Source organism: Apium graveolens, chromosome 3 (assembly GCF_009905375.1).
Source record: "Apium graveolens cultivar Ventura chromosome 3, ASM990537v1, whole genome shotgun sequence".
In the NCBI taxonomy this organism is placed as follows: domain Eukaryota; kingdom Viridiplantae; phylum Streptophyta; class Magnoliopsida; order Apiales; family Apiaceae; genus Apium; species Apium graveolens.
This window is the reverse complement of record NC_133649.1, coordinates 10,081,448-10,108,600: the sequence shown is the minus strand read 5'-3', so window position 1 is coordinate 10,108,600 and position 27,153 is coordinate 10,081,448. Positions and strand designations below refer to the sequence as shown.

Below are 27,153 nucleotides of genomic sequence, written 5' to 3'. Positions count from 1 at the left end.
TGATTTTGCATTTGGGAAAGGTTGGCACTAATTTAGGTGCGTAGTTACCATACAAATCAATTATTAGTATCAAGTGATGTTATAAAAAGCGGAAATCAGATTTAATCGGTGAAGATACCGTCGAACAATCGAGTAATCGGAAATTGATCGAAATTAATTTAATATTATTTTGTATACAATATTAATAAATATAGTTGTTTCATTTAGAGATACTCAAAAAATTTATTGAGTCGGGTTTTATCCGGACTTTAAATAGCCCGGTTTTTTTGAAAACGAACAGGACCGGACTTTTTTTAAAATCAGGTCGGATCGGGCCGATCTTCCTAAGAAATATAAGGTCCGTGACTTTTTATTTATATTTTTAAAAAAATTTAAAATTTTATAACTCGAATTAGGAGTATTTTAAATATTCGAGAAATTAATATCTTGATATATTAGATAGAGTAGTTTATACACTAAAATAAATAAATATTTTTTAATATAATATATAGATAATCATATATACCTTATTGCAAAAATTTAAAAATCATGAAAAGTCTTGTATATTTTCCAATTTTATATAAAAAATCGGTTTTTTACTCGGGCTTTTCAAAAAATATGGGATTTTATCTGGGCCGAACTGGACTTTTATCCAGACCTTTTTAGATCCAGACTTTTATGCGGACTTTTATTCGGGCTTTTCGGGTTTTGGGTCGGGCCAGTTTTTTGAGGAAAAAGGAGGCTCATGTAAGGTTAGCGGGCCGGGTCAAATCAAGCTGGGCTTTTTTCCGGATCGGCCTTTTCGGGTTTTTTTCCGGATTGGATCTCGCGTTTCGGATTTTTTGAACCTCTCTATTATCATTACTTTGATTATACATATATATTTTTTACATATACTTATACAAATAAATTTATAATATGCAATATTATTAAAGTAAATATAATTTTATATATAACTTATGAATTGAGATTAATTTGAGATAAATAATTAATAAATTTAATTATTTTATCATTTAAAATAATAATTATGTATACGAGAATAATATTTTTCTTAATTTTTTACAAATTTAAATTTTTATTTAATTTTTCTCTATATTTTTTTAAAAAAATTACCAATGAGACCGATTTTTGACCGATTAACCCGGTATTTGACCGATTAATCCGATTTTCTTAAAAACAAATTTTAACCTGATTTTGTTTAATCAATCATTTTTTTATTGAACAACAATTAATTGCCGACTTTTAGAACACTAATACGAAGTTATTAAAAATTGTAAAAATATCTTAAATGTATTCTTAAATATGGAGTTGTCATATGTTTAATTGATAATTTTTCGAATAATAAGTGATCATGAGTGTATACATAGTTCTTAATTAAAGTTCAAAGTGTTGAAAATTCTTTTTGGAGAAACATTGGGTAACTTAGCATTGTTCTTAATTTATATATCCATTTTCAATTTCTAATATGTAATTTTGAAAATAAAAATAATTTATCCATGCTTTCCTTTTAAACAAAATTATGAATAAATTTAGAGATGTAGTGTACAATAAATTTTACAAACCCCCCGCATAACTCATAAAACTCTAAATTATTCTTGTTTTTTGCATTTTATTTCTATTTTCCCGATCTAGTGATGAAATTTTGGCCAAAAAACTTTAGCTGAATAATATATGCCACGTTTAACAATAAATATTGCAATTGGTTTAGAAAGCCATCTACTTAAACTAGAATTAAGCTCTCATAAGAATTGATGTGAATTCAATCCTGCCTTAAAAGGAACAGATGTCAATCAAACCAACACCGTTGAATAGTGAGCATTGACAATTATATTCTAGAAGTCAACTTTAATTTTGATGTAATCTATAATAGCATAGCATCGCATAATTTTTCTTCTTCCAACAAGAAATAGTAATAGACTTGTAGCAAACTCTTTTGAACTGCCCACGCCTGCAGATACTCTGTTTTGAACTTGCATTCTGCAAACTCTTTTCTAAAGAAAACAACGGACTCTAGCTAAAACTGTACCTAGAGTTTAAGGGAAGCATTATATTTTGATACAAATGTACTTGAAAGCAACTAAAACTTGAGGTGCAATTAGAGACCCGAGAGAGTTGCATTGCTTGTTACGGCCAACTGATCTTTTGCAGACAATTAAATGCGATTTTGAAAGACATACTCAACCTTTCCACCTTCTTTTTCCGTGCAGTGATCTGCACAAGGGCACCATCGATAAGCAAGCGTTACAGAACTCTTGCTATATTCCTTGTGTCATCAATTCCAAGATGGTGAGTTCCTACCAATTGCATATTGAGCGGAGTCATCATTAGGACCATACATGTGGCCTGAATGGAGAAACAAAAAATGCATAAAAAGGATTGAAATAGAGAAACAATAATTCAAGGTTATGAATTTTTGTGTGCTAAAGTAAGTATATGAACCGAATTGATATTTGCTATGGTTGTTTCATTAACAGTCATCACTTCATTTAAACATACTGAAAAATAAAAGACACTGAATACAATTTATGTAACACATTCGCTATACCACATTAGCCTCGTGCTTTGTATATGTCCTTATAAAACTGGCCACATACCCGATTCAGGGTAAAGTTAGCTCGTCAGGAGTACAAGGCGCAGTAACCCAGAACATAGTTATGACTTATGAGGATAAACATGGAATAGTACAGGGGATTCATGTTCTTAAACACAACTGAACACTGAGCTGAAAGCACTAATCTTAGGTCTCCGATTAAAGAAATCGACTAGGAGCATACAGTATTACAAAAATGGGTATACGCAAGATTGGTTTATTTTGTTTTACAATTGAGTAGTATAGTTAATAAAACCCAAAGTATACAGTCTACCTAAAAAGCAAATGGAGGAAATAACAAGATATATATAGCTCTTTAAAATTGGAAATTGGAACACAGTATTAGTTATAGTATTGAGATATTCATCTAGATATAATTCTAGCATGCCGAAAAGATATCTAATTACACTGAGAAATTTAATAATCAAGAGACTGGGAAATAAATCTAATTTTCTAATATAAACCCAAACAAACATACCGATCCTGCTTACCTTCCTGTTGTAAAAGTTTAAGTAGATGTCCTTTAGATTGATCCATTGCATAAGGTAAAAAGGAAGCTTCATCCCTGCTACTTCATATTGCTCAGGGATTTTGGTTTTTATATCCCAATTGCCACTAGTACAGAGAACAGAAATATATCAGGGGTCGCACATAGTGTTTATAAAGTCCACATTCCACTTTCAAATTTTATTAATGCAGCATACTATTGTAATTCACTGTAAACCTATGTATTCTGTAACCTTGTCAATAAAAAGTAAGATCAGTTATTATCCTGTAACTTAACAACACTTAAAAGTAAGCTACTGATATATGAACTCACAATGTGTTCACATATTTCTTTTATGAGTGTGAGACTATAAAGTAAAGAAAACTGAATATGGACAGAAAGAAAGAAAGAAAAACACAAACATGTAACCAACTTTTTCTATAAGAAAACATGTCTAGGAAAGTTGCCCCTAATTTCTCATATGGATTCCCCATGATAGTGCAATAACTTGAAAGAAAACTAATAGTTCCTCTTTATACCTTAAGCAATTTTATAATCTTCTTATTTATTTGCCTTGTTCATCAATGACAAATCAAATCAGGTGTTTCTTGTATAAAGAGGGGAAGAATTGTAAAGCATGGTCATTCCTATTAAACTCGGAGAGTCATGTAAAAACTTTCACTTGTTCTGATATGAACTCTAACGAAAAGTTAGTTTGTTTTATTTATGAATCCGACTTTCTTCAACTTTATTATCCTTCAACCATCGTGAATACACTGTTGATCACACACACACACACACACACACACATATATATATCCTTCAGAGTTTGCCTCCTCTACAGGGGTAAAAACATCTAAAACAAGTTTAATATGTTCCAGCAATAGATCTCATCTGTATTGTGTTCAAACTCGCCAAGATTATAGCCATTAATGCTCATTATTTTGCAAATAAAAGGATTTCAAATCACTAATCCGGCCACTTAATGCTACATATTGACTTACCAAGTTACGAATGCGCCTTTAAGACGCCCTCCAGGCTCGTTTGCCCACGCCTCATGTGCTGTTAGCCAATCTTCGAACTGCTGTATAACGTCCTTGAATGGAATAGCTGTCTCATGCCAAACACTGAAAAAAAGCACAAACACTATTGCTTTACCCACATAAAGATAGATTTAAAATAATAAAATCAATCTCCTCAATCAAGAACATAAGCAATCCAGAAGAGCTGCTCCCGGTCATGCATATAAAAAATCATAAACGAATTGCCAGTTCGATGCACGATGTAATTTCTTCTCTCTCCAATTATGAATATTAAGATTGAATGTCATAAATTTAATACTTCCATTTTAAGTAATATCATTAATGTATTAACGAAGTATGTGAAAGAACATGTGACAAAAAAGATAGTGAGCTGGTGCCTGGACAGGTGATATTGAATATGTTTAATGAAACATGCGTATTACAAAAGGTCAATATGGATATTCAAAATGTCAACCAACTCCTGTTAGAACCTACATTACTGCTCCAATATGTAGCTGAAATTTCCATATCATGTATGGAACCACTACTGTAGTTTGCATAAAGGAAAACATTTGTTTAGCATTGACTAATATACCTATATGGAACTACTACATATATTTTGTATGAAACTGAAGTATGACGCTAAACCCCTAGTCTGCACGTTATCTACACAACTTTGTATCATTATTTGTCTATTTCCAAGACTGTAATTTGTAACTTGCTAACTAAAAGTAAAGAAATACTCATGTTTAACCTCTGAGGGAGCAGGTTTATGAGGGAATTATCACATATACAGCACAGGATGGAAACAAGGACTACAAGACTGTAATACATTTATAAAGACCCGAGTTATTATAGATAATCAGTGCACATTTCGTATGAATGCTAAGAGCGTCTGAGCCAAGAGTTACATATGACCAACACTTGAAAGTCTCGGATATTATAAATATAAAAGCATACCGGTTCGTTGCGAAGTTTGGGTAGTGCTTATTGACATCCAGGTTTGTGTCTTCCTCGCTCAATTCTGTGGGTCTTACAAACCTGCGGGAAAGATCATTAGTGGCTGGAAAATACTTAAATCATTCAGATTAAACTTGGAGCACAAAGTACTAAACTATGAATTTTTTCTTAAAAGAGAAAAATTAAAACTGCCAAACAGGTAAATAGAATTTGCAAGTATGTAAAGACTGCAAGTACTACAGAGTTCCCCTATCATCCAAGGTAACTCCACTAGGAGGATAGGATTTTCCATTATTTGCTACATGTGTTAAGAAATTTTGTTATTTCACAAGTAAAAAAATGGTTGTAACCCTCTGTCAATATGCTCGATTGCTTAATAACATGGTAAAGCTGCTACTAGAGATATATGGACCCAAGTAAATGAACAGATAAGATCTAGTAGGAAGCAAATTTCAAAATCATAATATTTAACAAAAGAACACACAACCTGTGAAAGTGATCAACAAGCTTCAGGGTTTTAGCATCAATCATCGGCACAGGAAATTCAAGTATCTCCATTTTCCCCTCCAAATCAAGAACAAGGAAAAAAATCAAACTTCTGAGGTCGTACGTCCTTTAAATCAAAATGCTCCGTCTCAAGCTTGGGGAAGGTGTGATTGAACATGTTTAAGTGGGCTTGATCATCATTCTGTTCGACAGCACATCTATGAGAACATAAAATCTTCATGTTCTTGCTCATACTAATTGATAGAGCTCAATTAATAAATTAGGAAGTGACAAACTTCATCTCTCTCACATACATCTATATCCCAAATTATCAAATACATCTTCTATAAGTATTAGCGTATTAGGTACATCGATTAACCAAAAATATTACAAACATGCTATTAGTAGTGCTGGTAAATTGCATATTCCAGATGGCAAATATATAGTACTGTTCATACACAAATGAATTATTGTAAAAGGATTGTTCATACTACCAATCAAATAAAAAAAATAGTTTAACTCATAAAACAATGTCAAGGAATCAGTTACTCTAAAACCTCAGGATATTAGAGAATGACCATTTCCGGGATCTTATATTATTCTAACACTCTCCCTCACTCGAAAGCCCATTTATGGGTTGAAGAGTGGATCACGGGCGCCCATCTTTGGGGCTTAAATTTGCCTTCGTGTGGAAAGGGTCATTCTCTAACACCTTGAGATTTTAGAGCGACTGGTTCCTTGACATGGTATCAGAGCTCAGACTGAGCTCAGACTGGCGGAGGACTCAGGTTCGATCCCTGCCGATCCCTGCCGAAGTTCCACTCTTCGACCCATAAATAGGCTTTCGAGTGAGGGGGAGTGTTAGAATAATATAAGATCCTGAAAAGGGTCATTCTGTAACACCTTAAGGTTTTAGATAAGCTGGTTACTCAACATATTATCAGGCTGACGGGAGGACTAAGGTCCGATTCCCAGCCACCCCAACATTCTCACAATTTATTGTGGACACTAAAGACAAATAATTCCCCAAAGATGGGCGCCGATGTTCCACTCTTCGACCCATAAATGGGCTTTCGAGTGAGGGGAGTGTTTTGAGCCTTCCTCTAACACCTTAAGGTTTTAGATGAGCAACCAAATATACTTTACTTAATCAATTATGCAGAACAAAATCATGCCGACATCCTCAAGTATAACAAGATCAAATATACTTACTAAACAGAAATTTGACAAATTATAGAAGAGAAAAATCAATAAACATGCACAATAATAAATAGAAAAAGAAAATCCAAGTAAATCACATAACTTACCTTCCTATGGCAGAGACCTTGAGTGAAGTACAAACACATTCGAATCTTCAAAGGATTTGGAGGAGTACTTATTTTGAGCCTATTAAAGTCGATGTTAGAAGAGGATTGTCCGGTAGAATAAGAACCAGAACCAGATGCACCTAATCAACACATTCAGTTTAGTAATTATAAAAATAACATTATACAGATCGAATTATGTTATTATATAAACATAACCTAATACAGATCAACTGAAAATTGCAGATACATAACTAGAGGCCTACAGCAATGACTCGAGATACAATTTTGTCCATCTAATTTCGCGATATCAGTAGAAATAACCACAAAATCACTTATACATCGACTTTTTCTTCGAGGCTAAACTCACTTAAACAACGATTTAGGTACACATATACGCAACAAGAGAGATACATTAAAGTATCAGTCAGTTTTCACATTACTTGTAAGGATAAGGATAATCTCAAGATTGTGTACGCTTATCAGCTGAACAGTTTTAATTACATATATGTGCATAATCCTATATATCCAACAAAATTAGATACACAAATTCATACGAGAAGCAACGAATTGAGTACATCAATGTCAGGTGAATTGCATAGTGATCATATACATATATGCATACCAAATTAGATACAGTAATCAATAACAGGGAGTAGAGAGAGGACAAACCTGAATTATATCGTGAAGTAACTTTATTTTGTTTTTTTAATGCAAAACGGTACATAGTGTTTCATTTTGTTACTTTATTTTTTTTTAATTTTTTTATTATGTGTAAAACGTTAGTTGAAGTAATGTTTTGGGTCAAAACGGTACATCATACAATATTTTGTGTCAAAACGTTACTTTATCTACCGTTTTGGGCATAAAAAATCAAAATATCAAAACGTTACATGAAGTTCCGTTTTAGATGTTTTGCATAAACGGTACACGATGTACCATTTTAAAGTAATATTTGGGATCATTTTTAATCTTAAATGACATTTACAACCACCATCCCGGCCGAAAGTAGGCGCCTAGGCGTATATATCAGAGCTTGCAAGTATTCAGAGCAAGTAATTATTTTCTTTCACATGGGAATTTTCATCTGTTTCACTCCTCTCTCCTATTACTCTCTCTCTTCTATATTAATTCAATTTTTCACCGTTATTATAACATAATTACGAGGTATAGACGTGTAGTTTAATTAAAAAAATAGAAAAATTATAAAAATACTATTTTTTATAAGTTTTTTTAGATTTTACTATTTTCAGATTTTTTTACAAAAATATATATTCAACCAAAATCAAGTTATAAAAAATCGAATTTTAAAAAAAAATTGAAAAATGGTGTTTTGACAAATAAAAAAGTATTTTTGCATCTTTTTTGAAAAATGACATTATTTTTATAAGAATATTTGTAAACTTGGGTATTTTTCAAAAAATCCCAAAAAAGAAAAACGAAATCAAAAAAACTAATGAACGATTCAAATCGGGTAAAAAACCAAAATACCCACCATTTGGGGTCTGGTGCCCAAAATATCTACATGCGGGAAAACTGCCCAAAATACTGAATGAATACGCATTTGTATCATGCGTACCCTGTTTTTAAAAAAAATTACAAAGCATACGCATGTCAGACCCGCGTATCAACTGCTACAGTAAACAGTGGATACGCATGCGTATCCTTTGTTAATTTTCAAAAAAACGGTAAAAATGGCAGCTTTCCCGCATGTGGGTATTTTAGGCACTTGAAACTGGAAAGTAGTGTATTTTGGGTATTATTTCATTCAAATTTGAGAAAGCAATGTTTTTTTGAATTTTTTGAATTAGATATATAAAAATCAAAAAATGTGTTGATAGATTGGTTTTTATATTTTATAAAAATTCTAAAATTCATAAAACTTTTTAAATTCATAGAAACTCTATTATAAACAAGACTATCATCAAAACTTTACGAAATTCATCAACTTTTTAGATTTTACAAAAATTAAAATTAACAATAATATTTTAAAATTTATTGATCATTATCGATCAAATAAAATCTAAATAGAAACATAGAGCAATTATATATATAACAATACGATGGCATGGCATGGCATATATATATATATAACAACAGTTTCTATAAAATCTCTTTTATGGGTTTTAGGTTTTACCCAATTTGCACATGCAATCCTATTACTACATAATTCTCATATCAGTGTTATTTTATCATGGCACAGAACAGGGTTTTATGATCTTTAAACATGGTTACACGAAAACATGGTTGTATTAAAACATGGTATTGAGAACGGCTTATAAGATAATCAAGGTGCACAATGGAAAGCAAGACAATGGATTTATTTAAACAAGGGTACATAGAGATAATTCTAGATATCATAAGTTCTGAGATAAGGTACAATAAATAGCAGGGTTAAACAGAGGAAAAACTGGAAAACATCCCCCTATCTACCCCTAACTTCCAACTACTACTACTACTACAATACTGATCTAAAATTACAACAAGATAAATGAAAAAGGGATCCCGGCATCTGACCAAGTATCCCAAAGCCTACCGGCGCTGAAAAACAACAATCTACGGGCTCAACCAACAGTCCCTTCTAATCATCTAGAATCTCTCTCAACACAACCAACATCCAGCGAATGATCTTATGCAGCCTCCGGGCCTCAGCATCAACATCACTAGTGGATGGTCCCTCATCCAATCTCCTCCTAGCAACCTACTCCACCATCTTCACCCGAACTCGCCACTCATCATCCATAACAGAAGCACTCTGCCTAGACTCTCTGGCTAGTCTATCCACCAAAGCTCCCAACTCAGGATTGCGGGAGTACACAAAGTCTCGATCCTGGGCCAACTTGCCACCAACACTGACAGGAACAGTCTTAGGCATCTCCGACTCTAGCTCAGGGGCAGGTGTCTCTGAATCTGGCCTCAAGGGTGAAATCTGCATGGGGATCTCACTACTCTCAGAAGGGTCCTCCTCTGGGTCTGAACTAACATACACAGGCTCCTCTTGAGAGGGTGGAATGGGGTCCACAGGGGTACGAGTCAAACTAATCTCTGAGTCTGAGTCACTATCACTACTAGGATCCTGAGAGGAAACAAAAAACAACAACCAAGAAACAATGTTAGGGTTAAATAAAGCTTCCAGCTAACTCACACCCTAACTCTAGTTTCCGCTTTACCAATAAACACTTTCCTTAGATTATACCTAATAGTCTAACTCAACTCTATATGAGTCGAACTCTCTCGCGATATAGATATACTCCCAAAATACCCCTTTTTAAAATTCTAACTTGTCTCAGGGACTAGATCCTGTAGCTCTGATACCAACTTGTGACGCCCTCAATCTCGGGATTAGGAAATGAGGACTCACACACCTTTAAAATAATAATTAAATATGCATAACCCCGATTAACTACTAACAGGATCAACAGGATAAAATTTGAGACAAGATTACAACTACCAATCATAAAATATAACTTACAAGCCCAAAATATTATTAAATAAACAATATCGTTTCCGGCTGGGAACCGACAGATAACCCATTGTATCTTTATACACTTCTTTCTAGGCGCGAGCTCACTCATAATTACCACTACCTGCTCTAGCAACCGGAAGCCCTCAACACGGTAGGGACCACCAGGTACGCTCTTACGAGCAGTGCGCCTAAGCCTGACCATCTTATTGCTTAACTGCCATGGTTAGATTAAAACAAAACAAATGAGTATAAAACTCAGCAAGTAACTATCTAGCAGTTCTACAATATCAAATCACAATATGCTTTACCAATCTCAGGGCATTCTACTTTATTTGATCTAGGTGGCTGATTTCCATCTTTTAGGTTAAGGAAAGGTTTTTGAAGGATAGTGTGGGGCTTTCAAGGAACAAGGCTCAAAGCAGGACGAAAGCCGACATTCATCACAAATCATTAAAGGATCAGAATAGATCTTTTGATAGAGGAAAGCAATAGTATTTCAATATATAGAATCAATCATATGATCAACAATTTCAAGAATCAGGGTTCTCGAGCTTTAAGCTTCACGATAACATAATCAACTCTTTCCAAAGCAATATAAACCATTTTCATTTTCAAAAATCAATTTACTGAACAAAAGTTTCAGTTCCCTTTTAAAATAATCAATTAGTTACCTTGATTGGATCACTTTATCTTTCCATTTCATTATGTACGGGTGATCAGCCCGTACTGACCTCTATCCGGACTTTAAGGTACCAATCTGCATAATTTCAGCCTTAAGTTGGACTAGCCCCGCTAGCCTCTTACCATGACTGGACTAGTCCCACTAGCCTCTTACGTCCCAATCCAATCCATCAGAAATTCATTTGAAAAACCTTGAGTTGGAAAAACAAATAGGTTTTCAAAAATCCATTTTTATCATTACCAAGCATTTGAAATCATTCGGACTCTTTCAAGTCGAAACTCATTCTTAATTCAGATTTTAAGGAAACAAAGTTCAGGGAGTGATTCAAAGATACGCAAGGAACAATTCATAAGAATTCTGTATCAAGGATAACAAGGCACTAAATTAGAAGGATCAGCATTGATTTAGGGATCAATAGGGTGATCAAGAGAAACATGGTATCATTAAACAGGGTTAACAAGGATAATCAAAGGGTTCAATATAATTCATGGCTTAATATGTAACTTGAACAGAAAGGACAGATTATCAGAGGGTAAAATCAATAAGCTTATCAATAACAGATTATCAAGAATAAGGGTACTTCAAATCAATATCAGGGTTTCATAAAACAAGGGTTTCATACTTAAACAGTTCAATACTCTACATGGTATGAACAACATTCTCTTTATAACCATTTACACAAGTAATCAGAGTTACTTGCCTGAATTTGCTTTCCTGAAGGTTGAACTACTACCACCTAGTAAATCCTTTCCTTTCCTAGCCTGAATGCCCTCACGCTCCGAATCTACAATAAAACTAAAACCTTAATCAGATTCTCAACTCTCGTTCCCGGAACAATCACTTAATACGATAACTAGACTATATCTTTGACTCGAGTATATGAATATAGCTTATACACATAAGCACATAGCACATATCATATAGCATAACCCTTTTCTTGTAACTTTTATATCCTTATACACTTAACAACCAAAGCGTACTCGCTTAACCTTGGCTATTTCTCAATTACACTAACATAACTCTTTTTACGACCATAACTATCACTTATAGCTCTTAATATCAAACGATTAAGTTTTCCTTTTCGTTTATTCTTTAATTCGAACCATATATGCAAAACACAACCAAGTACATTCAATTTCAATCCTCATGTAATCAAACACAACTATATGCAATTCACAAGGGTCATTTATGCACTTAAATTTCATTCTTTTCAATCAAGAATCCGAATCACAACATATTAAGAATCAAAATCAACAACTTCTTTTGATCATCAAAATTCGAACATAAACACTACCCCATCTTTATCATGCAATCAAGTTCTCACTAGCCATTAATATAATTGATAAAAACCAACTTGATTCCTCTTTTACTCCTTAGAACCCATTCGGGTTTTCCATAAATCAAACATGCAAGTATAGATTTCGACATGCAAGGTTATATACCACATTTCTTTCTTGTTTTAATCCCTTATTAAATCATTCTATCCATTACATCACCAAACCATGCATTACTTAGTGACTTCAACTTAATCAATCCATTCAATCAACATGCATCCACTTATTCATCAAATTAATCCCTTTTTAAACTCAATTTCCATTCGGCAAGACTCAAATTTATAACTCAAGGACAAATCAATGACATGCACATCTTGATCTTCTTTAAAACTAACATGCAATCACTTTTTAGGCCTTATAAACTTAGTGTTCACCAAGATTAACTCACAAAATCAAATTCCTCTTCTTATTAGCACAAAACCCGAACCTAAACCTCGCATGCAACAACAATTTCATTCCTTTTTAATCCGTTAACCAACCTAATTACAATCCATAATTACTTTAAACAAGTTAACTCAAATCAATAACTTCAAAGATCAAAACCATTCGAGTTTTTTTTCAAGAATGACACATGCAATAATCAAAAATAAGTATTTGGTGTAGTAGAGCTCAGTGTTTACATCATCACTCACCACCGGTTCACCGGAGTTCATCACCGGTGGCGGTGGCTTCACGGTGGTGCCCTCATTCGAGGGTATCCATCCATAAAACCTCCGATTTTCTAAAAAAACAGCAACACTACATGCAATATGATCACAATAATCACAGAAACAAGAATTAATCAAGCAACCCCGGGTCTCGGCTCAAATCGAACCCAAACACACACACACACTTCGCATGCAAACATAAACACACACATGCACATGAATTGAAGCTCTTGCATGGAATAAGGATGAAGATTCATGGAGGGTTTCAAAGAATTAGAGAGGGAGAGACAATATACCGAGAGCAAAAAGAGAGAGAGAGAGAGAGAGAGTAGCCGAGAGACAGAGAGAGAGAGAGTGAGAGAGGGTTCGGGAGAGAAAGAGAGAAAAGAGAGAAGAGAAAGTGAGTGCACAAAAGAAAGAAAAAAGAAAGGAAAGTGGGTTATATACCACTTAGAAACAAGGGCAAATTTGTAATCTACTAATTCCCTTTTCATTCTTATTTGTCCCTTCTTTTTACTAAAATAAAACAAGGATTAAATATGAAATATATCTCTCTCGGGAAGTCGAGAATTATTGAAAATGACATTTTTAATACGTATGCCTCGAAATTAGCTTTCCAACCATTACTCATAATGAATTTTTGAGCGAACGGTTGATTTTATATGAATTTCACAAACTTGCTTTAATAATAACATTTTCCCCATAAAATCAATTTAAAAATGCAAAGACCATCAAATAAATTCACTTATCATTTTTAAAAAGTCTCTAGGACCACTATGAAGATAACAGAACAAATCCCCTGTTTTTATCTTACTCGAATGATTTTATAAAAATGCACGAAGGTTAATTAAACCTTTATTTAAATCATGTAATTCCTTTAAAATTCACAAAAACGATCACAGATCACATAGCCATGCTCACAGACAACAATTTCACATATATAATCACATAACGACTCAAGTCTGATCATAGAATTTATCCCTCTTTAGTCTTTATCATCTTTTACGCGTACCGGGTCACGTTCAGCCTGACGGCCCGACGCTCAGCGTTTCGATTACGCTTCTCATTATCTTTACCAATCAACACGTCACTTAGGACGAAATACTTTATTTACTCATTCAATCACACATAATTCACATTTTATATTCTTTAATTTCTTATTAGGACGAGTTCCGTTCTACCTGACGGTCTGACACCACAGCTTAACTTCTAAGGTGACTCTTTAAATTGGAACGTTTATATCCACGCTCCTATATTCTAATATACAAAAAAGACAATTAATCAGCACTTAGTCATATAATTATAATCATATCACATAACACATTCTTTATTGACTTAATTACGTCACAAAATTCTCAGTCGTCACATATAAAGTATAGTTCCGTAATTTATTTTTAATTTTTTTTTGTATAAAAATTTGAACATTATATTTTTATTTAGAAGAAAAAAAAAATTTTAAAAATATGCAACTACATTTAATAAGAGCAGTAAAGTGTGTAAAGAATTGAGTGGGGCGGAGGGAATATTATTTTTATTATTTTTTTAAATTACACGAAATATGAAACGTACACGAACACGAAACGAAACGAATCATTACCGGTTTGAGTTTGTATTAGGCATTCATGACACGAAACACGAAAGTACACGACACGAAAATATACAAAATGAACAAATTGTTTGCTCTAAACATCTCTTTTTATTGTAATTTTAATAATTGAAAAACAATACTTATATAAATCTATACTAGGCTATTGTCAAGATGCTAATCATGAAAATAACACAGCTTTGTATGATTGACACGACATAAAATAAAAAACGAAAATAGGGGCAGTGACAGTGGTTTCAACTATATTACAAAATGTCTTAGCTAAAAAGATCTCATTGGACAAAGAGGGATGAGGGAACTAAACAATCATTTAATTGGTTCCAAGGACTTGTGCTAATTAGTCTACAAGGATTTACTGTTTGTTTAAACGGAAAAATTCCAGTCTGGCATGAACCTTGGCCAAACAACATCATATTTTGACAAACAGCCAAGCAACATCATTTAATTACATGCATTCTGTCTGCCAAGTGCGGAGTGCTCACTGGCTTTTCTGTAGAAAACATCCGCAAGATACTACAGCTAAAAAATGTGCTGAGTTTAGGGTATAATATTTTGTAAAAGTGGCATTTAGGAAACAGGAGATTCGGATGTACTTAAAGGCGACAAAACTTGTGACACCCCAATTCTAAGGTCAAGATTAGTGAGTCACGACTCAAACTAAACAAATAAATATAAACTAATATTCAAGTATAATAACAACACGAACCCTTAGCACTAACTGTATCGACGAAACAAATCACTATACAAACAAAAATTACAATCCCAGAAATAAGGTTACTAGGATAATTACGAGAAGTAGTTATGCTAATAACCAAACTGCTACAAAAGCTTACAATCTAGTTCTGATTAACTTGCAACATTCAACTACAAAAGCTTGCACTAGATCCATCCATCTACATGAATAGAAGCATTGAAATTAAAGATGCAAGGTGGGTCGGCCCTGACATCGAGTCTGATACGAGGCATCCTTTGAGCACCTCTAACGCAGGCCCAATTCCTGCGTTGGAAACCGTGAAATGGATCTGTCCAGTCAATTTAGCGTTAGAGCAAAAACTGAAAAATTGGCCAGGCCCGGGAAGTTGAGCTCGGCCAACTCCTACTCTTCTGTTTCTTTATTATATTTTATTACTTTTCTTAATGTTTTTCTAACATGAATTTTAGAAGAATGTGCTGAAAAAGTGATTTAATATTATTAAGTGGACCCATAATAGCTGAATGTCAAATTCACCGTTGGGGCAATTCAGCCCAAATCCACATTTTACTTAGTTGGCTCACTTTTCTGACACAAAACATTTAAAAACGGGTTCTTCGATTGCTGATACTCTTAGTACTTAGGGTAAGAAGTTAAGAACAATAACAAGAATGAGACATCAAGTTGCCCAGCAAGTACTAACCAGAGGAATCAAAATAATTATAAAATAATTTTACTAAAAGAGAACATGTCATTTAATTGAAATTTATAAAGCAGTAAATGTAAACCATTTTCTTTATTTAACACAACTATTATATTGGGTTTTTTCACAACACACAATGCTGTAAGCGATGACCAGCAGCGAGACAGCCGGATCATTGCTCAAGGCAAGTCCAAATAATAAAGCGGTACCAAAGGCACTCGATGGCCTATATAGATGGAGCAACACTGCATTTACTGGCCCCTACATAACAAATAAAACTGGACCGTCATCACTTAGACCATCTCCAGTGCAAAAGCCCAGGTCCAACTCCTTTGAGACCCTTTTACATGCCACATAAGCCAAAGCAGATTTTATAAAAAAATCGTCCAACTTCCTCCAATGCAGCACAGCCCAAGTCCACTTCTCAAAGGTCCCACTTATTTACTTTTTATCTACTTTGTACATCATTTTAAATAGCTATTAATGATCCAATTAATTTTCTTTATTATAATAATTTGTATGAAATGATAAATAATCATTTAAAAAAAGAAAGATAAATTTAAAAATATTTAAATTAAATTACATAATTAAAAACACACATTACAAGAATAAAAAACACGCATTACAAAAACTAGAAAAACATAAAATTAAAAACATTACATAAGGAATAAATTAACGATTATTATGAAATTGCGAGATATGCTCAATCAAATCAGCTTGGAGTTGTCGATGTTTTTGTCTGTCCCGAATTCGAACATTATTTTGGATATACCTTTCATAAGGGGCAAACGGCTCTTCCTCTATATTTGGTCGTGATAAACCATTTGTTGCATCATCGTAAGTTGGTAACGGACCGAATGGAGTAGCATATGTATCTCTCTCGTCCTCGACAATCATATTATGTAATATGATACAAGCTCTCATTATTTTGGCGAGATCTTCCTTGTCCCAAAATCGAGCTGGACCACGTACAATTGCAAACCGTGACTATAGCACACCAAATGCTCGTTCCACATCCTTTCGCTGACCTTCTTGATATTTTGAGAATAATCTTCTCTTATCGCCTTGGGGACGTGGAATTGTTTTAACGAAGGTTGCCCATTCAGGATATATTCCATCTGTTAAATAATATCCCATATTATAGTCATTACCATTAACATTGTAGTTTACTTCAGGTGCACGACCTTCTAGCACTTCATCGAATATTGGAGACCAATCTAACACATTTATATCATTGTTAGAACCGGCAACTCTAAAAAATGCATGCCATATCCATAGGTCCGATGAGGCAACTGCTTCAAGCAAAATTGTCGGAACTCCTTTATGACCACTCATGAACATCCCTTTCCATGCTTTAGGACAATTTTTCCATTGCCAGTGCATGCAATCAATACTGCCCATCATACCAGGAAATCCGCGATCTTCACCCATCTTTAATAGACGTTGTACATCATTTAAGTTTGGCTTTCGCAAGTACTCACTCTCAAATATCAAAATGATATTTGTGACGAACTTTTTCAAGCACTCAATCGCAGTTGACTCACCAATACGAACATAATCATCAACAAGCATTACAACGGTTACAATACAAGAAGAAAAAAACAAACACAACGGCTACATCATCCTTGATTTCACTTCAGCAAACATCTTATCATAAATCTCTCGTTGAGCATCAGTCATTATAGTTGTATCGGCCATTAAGAGACGTGAATCAATATCCTTTTGTCGGACATGATTAAATTTGTCTATTAGATTTAATTTTCTAATATTATCGGCCTTCAACTCTTCGTATTCATCTTCCATATCTTTTCTTGATTTTGCCTTCCCTTTTCCTTTCTTAGCTGCTTTTGTACCTTTAGGACGAACATGAGATTCCCCGATATTTTCATTGGTCTCATCATTTCCCGATGTTGAATAAGCTCCAGAATCACTCAATTTAGTTCACTTTCCACTTCCACAACTTGGCGTTGGAGCTCTCCACTTAGGTTGTCTCCGAAGCTCATTCCAATGTAATTCAAAATTTGACTTCTTTTTGTATTTAGCTTTGTGGAGATCATGAGCTGCTTCGACTATGTTGTCCAACTTCGAACCACTTCCCACTCTTCGCTCGGCTTGTTCATAGCAAGATCCATATTTTTGAGCTCCTTCATTTATTCGTTGTCATCTTTTTTTATAGCAATAACACCTCTTTTGATAAGCCCGGGATTACTTTCTTCACAATAGTGGCGAATACGATCCCAAAATGCTTCACCTTTTTGATCTGCATCGATTATAGGATCAGTAGATACATTCAACCATGCGCTAATTAGAAGTTTATCTTCACTCTATTTCCACTGAGTTATAGAATCTCGCATGTTTTCAACTTCGATAACATCATCATTAAGATCGATAATGTTAGTAGCATCGAAAGCAGAAGCTTGTGAGTGTAGAGAATTTTCATTGCTAACAGGGATTTGTTGGATTCCGGTTTGTGGATGCATATTTTGAAAATTTTGAACAAAAGGAAATTGAGAATTAGGAGGATACGAAAAATACGGATTGGGAAACGGAAATTGAGAATTTGGATTTTGAGAGTTAAAATTTGGATTTTGTGGACTTGAAAATTGAGAATTATCGATATTTGGATTTTGGTTGTACGGAAAATAAGGATTCGGGAATGAAAATGGATATTGAGTATTCGGGAATTGAGAATTTTGGGGGTTTGAGTTTTGTGAGTTTGAAGGAGAATAATTGTTTGGGTTCATTTTTTATGGTAAAAAATATAAGCTTACTTGAGAAGGAGAAAGAAGTGAATGTGAGTTTTAGAAATTTACTAAGCTTACTATTTATAGTGTAAAATTTTGGAACGTTAAAATTTTAAATATTGCAATGGCTATTTAAACGTTAATTTTTTGTAACGTTATTTTGATCAGAAGAGTTTGCAGCTTTTCCATTTCATGCAGCATAAAATTGAAATGCAGAATAATACAAGGCAATCATGTGGTTTATATAACACTAAAATAATTGGATGGGGGCACATGTTTGCAGATAAAGTAAAGAGTTGGCCAGCCCAACTACTCGGGCCTGACCAACTCACTCAACATGCTCCAGCGCTGTAAAAGGAAAAGGGATCCGCGACACGCTCTCCAACACAGCACTTGGGCTTGCGTTGGAGTTGCTCTTAGGCCTCTTAAAACTAATATAAGTTAAACCTCTTGAATAGTTGATGCCAATCAAGCGAATCTCAAAGATACTTTTTTTTTAAACCAGGAAATATTTTCCAATATGTTTGACTCAATTCATTTTATCAACGCAAAAGGGAACAATGTTATAAGGTAGCAATGTGAACGTCAAAGTAAGGTTCCTGCGTTATAGTAAAACTAACATAATAACTCGTGCAAGTCACGAGTCATTTTCTAGAATTTAGTAGCATAAATCCCGTGTGATGCACGTTTTAATTAATATTTTAAATTTTTATTTATCAAATTATATTTTAAAATATTTATATAAATATATAATGATTATAAATTTATAATAAAAATAATAGAATAACGTGTGGTCGTAATTTAGTAGAATAAATAGATTATTTCTAGTATTTTAACAATTTAGTAGTTTAGCAGATATGTAACACTATTATTTATATCTTTTAATCATAGGATAAGTTGTATTCGTAGTTTAGTAGGATAAGTATACTATATTTAGTAGTAGTTTAATAATTTAGTAGTTTATTAAATATGTAACACTATTTATCTATTTTTGTAATAATCAAAATTAGGGAATTATCGTTGAACCAAACCGTTGAACCAAATTATCTTTATTCCGGCTATTATAATATAGTATAGATTTATACTATCATACAATTATATTAACAACATTCTAGATTTTTTTCTTAGGGGTAAATATTCTCTGACGTATAAATATATCAAATATATGTTGAGTTTTTATCAATGTGTATGATTTTAATGTAAGACATTAACAACGTACATAACGTTTCTAATATAGTTCATTAGTCAAATTATATATTTTCTTATTTGTGTCGTGTAATTTATATATACTGAATGAATACAAGCAGGATAGTCACTGTATGCTTAAATGAAAAAGATTTAAAGTTAATTCAAAGAATTTTTTCAGTATGTTCATAAAAATAAACTAAAAAGTAACATATATGTTAATACAGAGTCGAATAAATTTTTTGAGTTTTGATAAAATAAATCATGAGTAATAAGTTATTTTATTAATAAAGTTAATACTAATTTATAACTACTTTACTTAATTAAAATGATTAGTAATGTACAACTTAAGTCGTCAAGACCTGTATCGTATATTCAACAACGTAGAATTTACACTACCGTTAATAACACTAAGAAGAGACCACAAAATGACACCACCAAAATGACCTTAAGAAGATTAATATCTTAAGGAAATTTTGACAGCATTTCCTTTATGTTTCCATAATACTAATTAGCAACTAAATCATATCACATTTACAACCGGAATAACTATAATGTTACAATCACACTACTACGACTAACCACAACCTTAAAATTCAAAGAATTTAACATTCACAATTAGCACACATTAGACCATTTAACATTATAATATGTCATTGTTGAGCAAGATTGAAGCGGTATATTTATCTAAACAATACTGGTTTGGATAACTCAATATAGAACAAGGATTTTGAAATAATCTATGTTCCACTGGAATCAGTATAGATTGTTTAATTGGGTAAATGCACAAAAGATTTTGATTAGACGCAGTGAAGAAGACGTCAACAACGATCCGTATGAAGTTCATTAATATGTTCAGGCATCGGAGGAATAAGGTTGGAGTCATTCGAAACAGTTATCAGAATCAATCTGAAGACCTCAAGGATTCCTAGTGAAGTTGGTTATATTTGGTAGAAGACTTAACAGTGGTTTATACGGGTATAATACAAAGGTCTGAGAGCGGAACTAGTCGTCTGTGAATCAGACCCGTGCACGAGACGTCAGTGATCCGTGAAAGGAAACAAAGTATTATTTTTAGGAACATTGTTAAGTTGGTTTTGTACTCGAGGAGTCTGAAAATATGTCGAGGTACAAAATGCCGGAGATTAGAAGGCCTGCAGATACAGAGGAGTACAACCCGAGGATTTACTGGATTTATTTTTTAAATCAATGACTGATTTTTTTATTAAATGAATAAATGAAAATCATCTCATTTATTTATTTAATTTTGGATCACAATATGATTTTAAAATAAATAAATTAAAAATTGAATTTTTATTAAATGAATAAATTAATCTCAAAATATTTATTTATTTAATTTAATATCAATATTTAATTTTGGAAAATAAAATCAATGTTTGAATTTTATTTAAATAAATAAATAATTTAAAGTTTATTTATTTATTTATTTTAAATGTCAAATATTTATTCTGTTTTAATCAGCCATCTTAGCTTTACATGCATGCAGAAAGAAAATCACTCTAATTATTCACAGAAAATGGCAGCCACGGGAACAAGAGCATTCGTTTATTTCTTAGTCAAGAGAGACACTCAGTTTCCTTTCAAACAAAAGAAAGAAAATGATGAATGCATGCGTACTGTTCTGTTTATCCACGTGGGACCCAACCGAGAGACTCATTTGAACTCATGAAATAAAAGAAACAATGAAGTACATGATTTAAAGAAATGGCTGGTATTTTGCCGCGACCTGAGCCACGCGCGCGTGATGCACACGCTGACACGCACACTCCTCCCTGCCTTGTTGCGCGCGTGTGTCAGAACCACCTCCTGGCGCCTAATTCTCTTCTCCGCGTACAGCCTCTCCTACAGCTGCATGTGGTACAATTCTATAAAATAAAAGAATTCGTTTGTTTTGTTTTGAACAAACACAAACTCAACAGCAAAGCAAGTAAATGTGTTTTCTTGAGTCGCCATGGAAAGAATTTTTCAAGGCAAAAATAACGGCGCACTGAACTACACTGATCGCCACAGATGAAAAAAATGCAAAGGTAGATTGCGGCTGGTTTTACTTGTCCTCGCGCGTAGCTAGCACGTATGGCGACATCCACTTGTTTTCTCCGCGTACAATTCCTCCTGACAGCTGCATGTGATACTTGTTTGTTTATTCTGTACAAACACAAAACCAAGTACATGCACAGGTCGCCATAGGCGAATTAATCTGTTTTGGCAAAGTCATCTGATACAAAAAGTCGCCACAGATACTCTTAGTCGCCATACAGATTATTCTTGCAAGGCTGTCATATTAAAAGATGTGGATATGGGTAAGCCACGTATTTTAATTCTATCTCTCCTACATTCTACGATCTACAAAACCAAAGAATTGCAGCAGATTAACAGTACTTCTCAGCAAAAACACTATCGAAGCTCTGCATAATTTTTCTTGTAGAGTTAGTTGATTTCATTTATTGAAATTAAGGAGAGAAGTGTTGCCCAATTTATTTCACACCAATTAAAGACTTACAAACTTGTAACACTCATTATTTAAAGCTCTCTTGATTGTATTTAATATCTTTTGATAGAAGTTTTAAATTCTTAGAGTGATAAATAAAACCCTAAATTTGATATTATTTTGGTTCTCTCTATATTTGTTGCTTCGAATTATTTATATTCGGAGTTATAAGCAAACCTTTACGGTTTGATTTATCAATAATAAGAATTATTCCGTGAATCTCTTTGTGCTTGTTTATTTCATTTTCGAGGTTTATTTTCCGCTGCAATTAATTTTTGAAAACGAAGAACATATATTTACCCCCTCTGTATGTACATTTGGACCTAACAATCATACATAAAACTCACTAATAATCATTCAAATAACTACGTATAAATCTGATTTTTTTTAAAACAACTCAAAATACTAAGACTCAAATTTAAAACCACCAAAAAACTATTATAACTTAAACATATACTAACCGGGTCAAGCCATCATCCCTTAACGAACCAAAACTCGACTTATACACTACTACACCATCGTTATAAATATGAAAACCAAGAACCGTGCATACCAACTGAAATTTCAGGCTTTATAAAATCAAGAACACTAGTTGTCATTTAGACATTCAATCCGCATAAGAATATAATCGAAATTCAACCAAGTATTGACATGCAGAACCCGAAACTACACAAAATCAACTAACAAGTTCATAACTACAATTAACAAGCAAAAATCAACATAAACCAAACAATAATCCAAAAAGATCAATCTCTAAAGCTATTAAAAGTCTCCCCCAAAAATTTAAAATAATTTAATGAACAGACTTTATGAATTTTTAAAAATATTCCGGCTTACTCAAAAATACTAGCATATTGAGATATTATAGTATTAGAATTTTTGAACCTAATATTCGTCACAATAAAACTGCGGGGTTTTATAAAATATTTATGGATCCCCAAACACTAATAAGTAAATAATATCACACAAGAAGTCACAACACGATTAACATTTAACATTTAAACATGAAATGCATCAAACTAAGATAGGATAATGTCATGGTCCATGGGAAGTATAGTACTGTGCTAGTATAACTCTGTTTATTTTGTTTTATTGTGTGTTTTGTCCTGTACCTAGCAATATAGTGGCGTGTGGTTCGTAAGGGTAAGATTGTCTTTGTATTAGAGTTAGTTGTTGTAGGGTGAGCCTATAAAAGGGCTTGTGATTTATTGTGTTGTTGTGTGGAATATATGAAAAGGAATCTATTTCCACCAATCTCTTTCTCTCTTTATAACTGATTTCTCTCTCTAGGGTTTCTACCTCAATTCTCTCTCTAAACTCTGTCTCTCTCTCAATTCTGATCTCAATCTCTCTGTTTCTCTTATAATCAATCTCTGATTCTCTCTGATCAGTTCTATAATCTCTACTTCTAGCTGTTTTACTTACTTTTTTGCACTTATAAACCAGAAAATACAAAAAACATACAAAAATCCTCTAAAACACAAGTAAACCATGACAAATTGGTATCAGAGCTCTAAATCTAGATCAGCCACTGCTTCAAACATGTTGAGCACTTAATTCAGTAATCGAGCCTATGTACTCAGTAATCGCAGCTCAAAGTTCAGAACTTGAATTTTACACTCAGTTCAGGTGTATTTCAATCTCTACATACGGATCTGTGTTTAAATTGTTGAAATCAGCAATTATAACTGTTGTTACAGTTAATTCAGTTATATTTGGAGATAAAATAGTGTAGTTGATGCAATTTCTGAAGAACGTTACAAATATTAGGTTAAGCTTGTTGTACTGAGAAAGTTAATTAGAACAGAATTTTGGTGCACACTAAGTGTTTGTTGAAAGTGAGAGTAGAGGATTGTGGATTTATTAAAGTTGAAGGATGACATATAATACTAGGAGTAATAAACAAGCTGAAACCTCTTAGCAAGGAGCTATGAGGACAATACAACCTGAGATAGGAGTGAAGGAAAGTACAGAGGAAAAGATTGATAAACTGCAAGTAGCAATTGAGATGCTAGTATCTGGAATGCAAGGAGTTATGAGCTTAAAACCTCATAATCTGAATGTATTTTTAGAAGATGAAGAAGAAACTCCAGTGGTGGCAAAGAATAAAGGTGTATTCAGAAATCCAGCTCATGCTGCCTGAGAGAGACAAAAGCTAGAGCAACAACAAGAGTTGTTGTTGGATGAGGTGGAGAATGAGGAGGTCCCTGGGAAGTATAACATGAAACAACAAGAGAGGAAGGAATTTCAAAGCTTGAAGCAACTCAAATTAAGTTTTCCAGTTTATAAGGAAGGAAATGATATTGTGGAGTGGTTAAGAGATTGTGAGGAGTATTTCACCATTTTTGAAGTCGATGATAGAAGAAGAGCAGTCATTGCTGCAATGCACTTAACTGGAACTACCAGGTTTTGGTACAAATCTTTCATGATTGAGAGAAGTAAGGCCACCTGGAATCAATTCACCAAGCTTTCCTAGCCAGATTTGCTGAAGTAGATACAGAGTTAGTCTTTGACAAATTCAAGAAGCTACAACATACTTCTACAGTGGAGGCTTATTTTGATGAATTTGAAAAGTGTAGTAGGGCAGATCTTGCTCAAAATGCCAAGCCACACATCTGAATATTTTCTAGAGAATTTTATTGGAGGTTTACAATGTGAAATCAAAGGAATGTTGAGGTTATTGGAACCTACTACAGTGGAGCAAGCCTTAAAGTTAGCTAGATTCTATGAGCAGACCTTGAATACTCAACCAAAGAGGACATCTACTTATAGTAGTGTGTTTAAGACTAGTACTACTATGAGCAATGCATTAGCAAGACCACAGAAGCTGTAAATAGTAAACCTAGGCCACTCACATACTCTCAGAGGGAGGTAAGAAGACAAAAGGGCCTATGTTTTTATTGTGATGAGAAATTTGTCAAGGGCCATGAATGTAAGAAGCCAAAAAAAATTTTGGTGATTGCTGAAGAAGAAATATCAACAGAGTATGAAGGGGAGCCTGAATTTGATGAGTGTCCAGGGGAAGATGGTGATGATTGGCAAGATCAAAAAATAATTCTAGCTGCCTTAGACATGGAAGTGAGTGGAGTTGATCAACCTTTACAATTCAAAAGATTGATAAAAGGAATTGAAGCGGATATTTTAATTGACAGTGAAAGTATTAAGAACATCATTCACTCTCAAGTTTGTCAAGATTTGAACATTGAGACTCAAACTCAGGAGTTGGTACACTTGCAGTTAGCTAATGGTGAGAGTATTATTATCTAAAAGCAATGTCCCAAATTGCAATGGAGTTGGAATGAAATAGACTTTGAAACAACAACTCAGGTTGTGGATCTTAAAGGGTGGCAGATGATATTAGGAGTGGAGTGGCTTACTCAATTAGGTGACATTCATTGCAATTATCAGGACCAAACCGTGCAATTTAGCTGGCAGAGAAGGAGTGTGAAGCTTAAGGCAACTGATAATGTCAGAAAGGCTAGTATCAATTCTCATATATCTGTTGTGACTTCCTTATGGATGACACAGATCAGTGAAAGCTATGAAGGAGACTCACAACTGCATGAAGTGATTGCTGAATGTACAATCAATAAAGAAGGACCTCAGGAATATTATATTAGCCAAGGATTATTGCAGTACAGAGGTAAATGGGTGATTGGAAATCAAACTGAGTTGAAGAAACAAATCTTTGAGGAGTTGCACATCAATGACATTGGAGGGCATTCTGGGAGACAAGCCACTCTTAAGAGGATCAAAAATTATTTCTACTGGCCTACTATTAACCAGAACATAGGGCACCGGGTAAGGGAATGTGCTATATGTCAGCAAATTAAAGGGGAAACTGTAAAAAGTCCAGGGCTGTTGCAGCCTTTATGCATTCCACAAGAGCCATGGAGGGATATAGCCATGGATTTCATCACTGGGCTTCCTAAATCTAAAGGATCTGAGGTAATTTGGGTTATCGTAGATAGATTCAGCAGATATAGCCATTTTCTGGCGTAGGCACATCCAATCACTACCAAAGGCTTAGCTACAATCTTCTTTGAGAAAGTATATAGACTGCATGGATTGCCAGAGTCCATTGTGAGTGATAGGGACAGTTTGTTTCTTAGTGAATTTTGGAAAACCTTGTTTAAATTGTCAGGAACAAGACTACACTTAAGTACTGCCTATCATCCCCAGTCAGATGGATGTACTGAAAGGGTAAATCAATGTTTAGAACAATATTTGAGGGGCATGACTAGTCAGAATCCTAAGGAGTGGGCATCTTGGTTGGCTCCAGCAGAATGGTGGTACAATACTGCTTATCATACCAACCTGAACACTACTCCATATCATATTATATATGGTAATAAGCCAAGGCATTTGGCTTAGTTAACCAGGGAGCATACCAACCTAAATAACTTAGAGTAGTTCATAAATGCTAAGCAATTGCAGTAGAGTAGTCTAAAAGACTTGTTGGAAGCAACTTATGCAAGAATGAAGCAATTTGCTGATGCCAAAAGGTCTGAAAGAACTTTTCAGGTGGGAGAATGGGTTTATCTGAAACTTCAGCCCTACAGGAAGGTTATTGTAGCTATCAGAAAGAACCTTAAGTCAGTTGCTAAGTTTTTTGGTCCTTATGAAATTGTGGAGAAGATTGGTTCTGTAGCTTATAAACTAGCCTTACCCAATTCCTCTAGAGTTCATCCTGTTTTTCATGTGTCCCAACTCAAAAGGCTGTTGGCCAGCACAAAGTTATGCAACAGTTACTTCATG

At 33.9% G+C, this 27,153-nt stretch overlaps 3 protein-coding genes across 7 annotated transcripts in view; 1 reads left to right on the top strand and 2 right to left on the bottom strand.

Annotated features, from left to right (window-relative positions):
• LOC141711642 (protein yippee-like At5g53940) overlaps nucleotides 1–27,153 on the top strand; it is a 255,796-nt gene that overhangs the window by 49,994 nt on the left and 178,649 nt on the right. The window lies entirely within an intron of this gene.
• LOC141711637 (putative exonuclease domain-containing protein At3g15140) lies at nucleotides 1,805–7,561 on the bottom strand. 5 transcript variants are annotated; one of them, XM_074514226.1, is made up of 7 exons: nucleotides 7,501–7,561; nucleotides 6,832–6,971; nucleotides 5,526–5,726; nucleotides 5,039–5,119; nucleotides 4,061–4,183; nucleotides 3,061–3,184; nucleotides 1,805–2,322 (listed from the first exon to the last, which is right to left on the bottom strand). In XM_074514226.1, exons 3-7 carry the CDS (start codon nucleotides 5,594–5,596, stop codon nucleotides 2,221–2,223), a joined length of 501 nt encoding a protein of 166 aa, XP_074370327.1. In that variant the 5' UTR covers nucleotides 5,597–5,726; nucleotides 6,832–6,971; nucleotides 7,501–7,561; the 3' UTR covers nucleotides 1,805–2,220. The 5 variants fall into 5 exon arrangements, with proteins under 5 accessions (XP_074370327.1, XP_074370329.1, XP_074370326.1 ...); XM_074514228.1 differs by lacking the exon at nucleotides 7,501–7,561 and adding an exon at nucleotides 7,454–7,471; XM_074514225.1 differs by lacking the exon at nucleotides 7,501–7,561 and adding an exon at nucleotides 7,084–7,421.
• LOC141713853 (uncharacterized) lies at nucleotides 16,945–17,529 on the bottom strand. Its single transcript, XM_074517421.1, has one exon. It carries the CDS (start codon nucleotides 17,527–17,529, stop codon nucleotides 16,945–16,947), a length of 585 nt encoding a protein of 194 aa, XP_074373522.1.

Coding starts and splice junctions, on each gene's coding strand:
- LOC141713853 (XM_074517421.1), bottom strand. CDS start 17,529: ATGCTTGTTGATGATTATGTTCGTATTGGTGAGTCAACTGCGATTGAG.
- LOC141711637 (XM_074514226.1), bottom strand. CDS start 5,596: ATGGAGATACTTGAATTTCCTGTGCCGATGATTGATGCTAAAACCCTG. Junction 3,185..4,060: donor AAAGGCGCATTCGTAACTTG/GTAAGTCAATAT, acceptor TCTCTGTACTAG/TGGCAATTGGGATATAAAAA. Junction 2,323..3,060: donor TAAACTTTTACAACAGGAAG/GTAAGCAGGATC, acceptor TTCTCCATTCAG/GCCACATGTATGGTCCTAAT.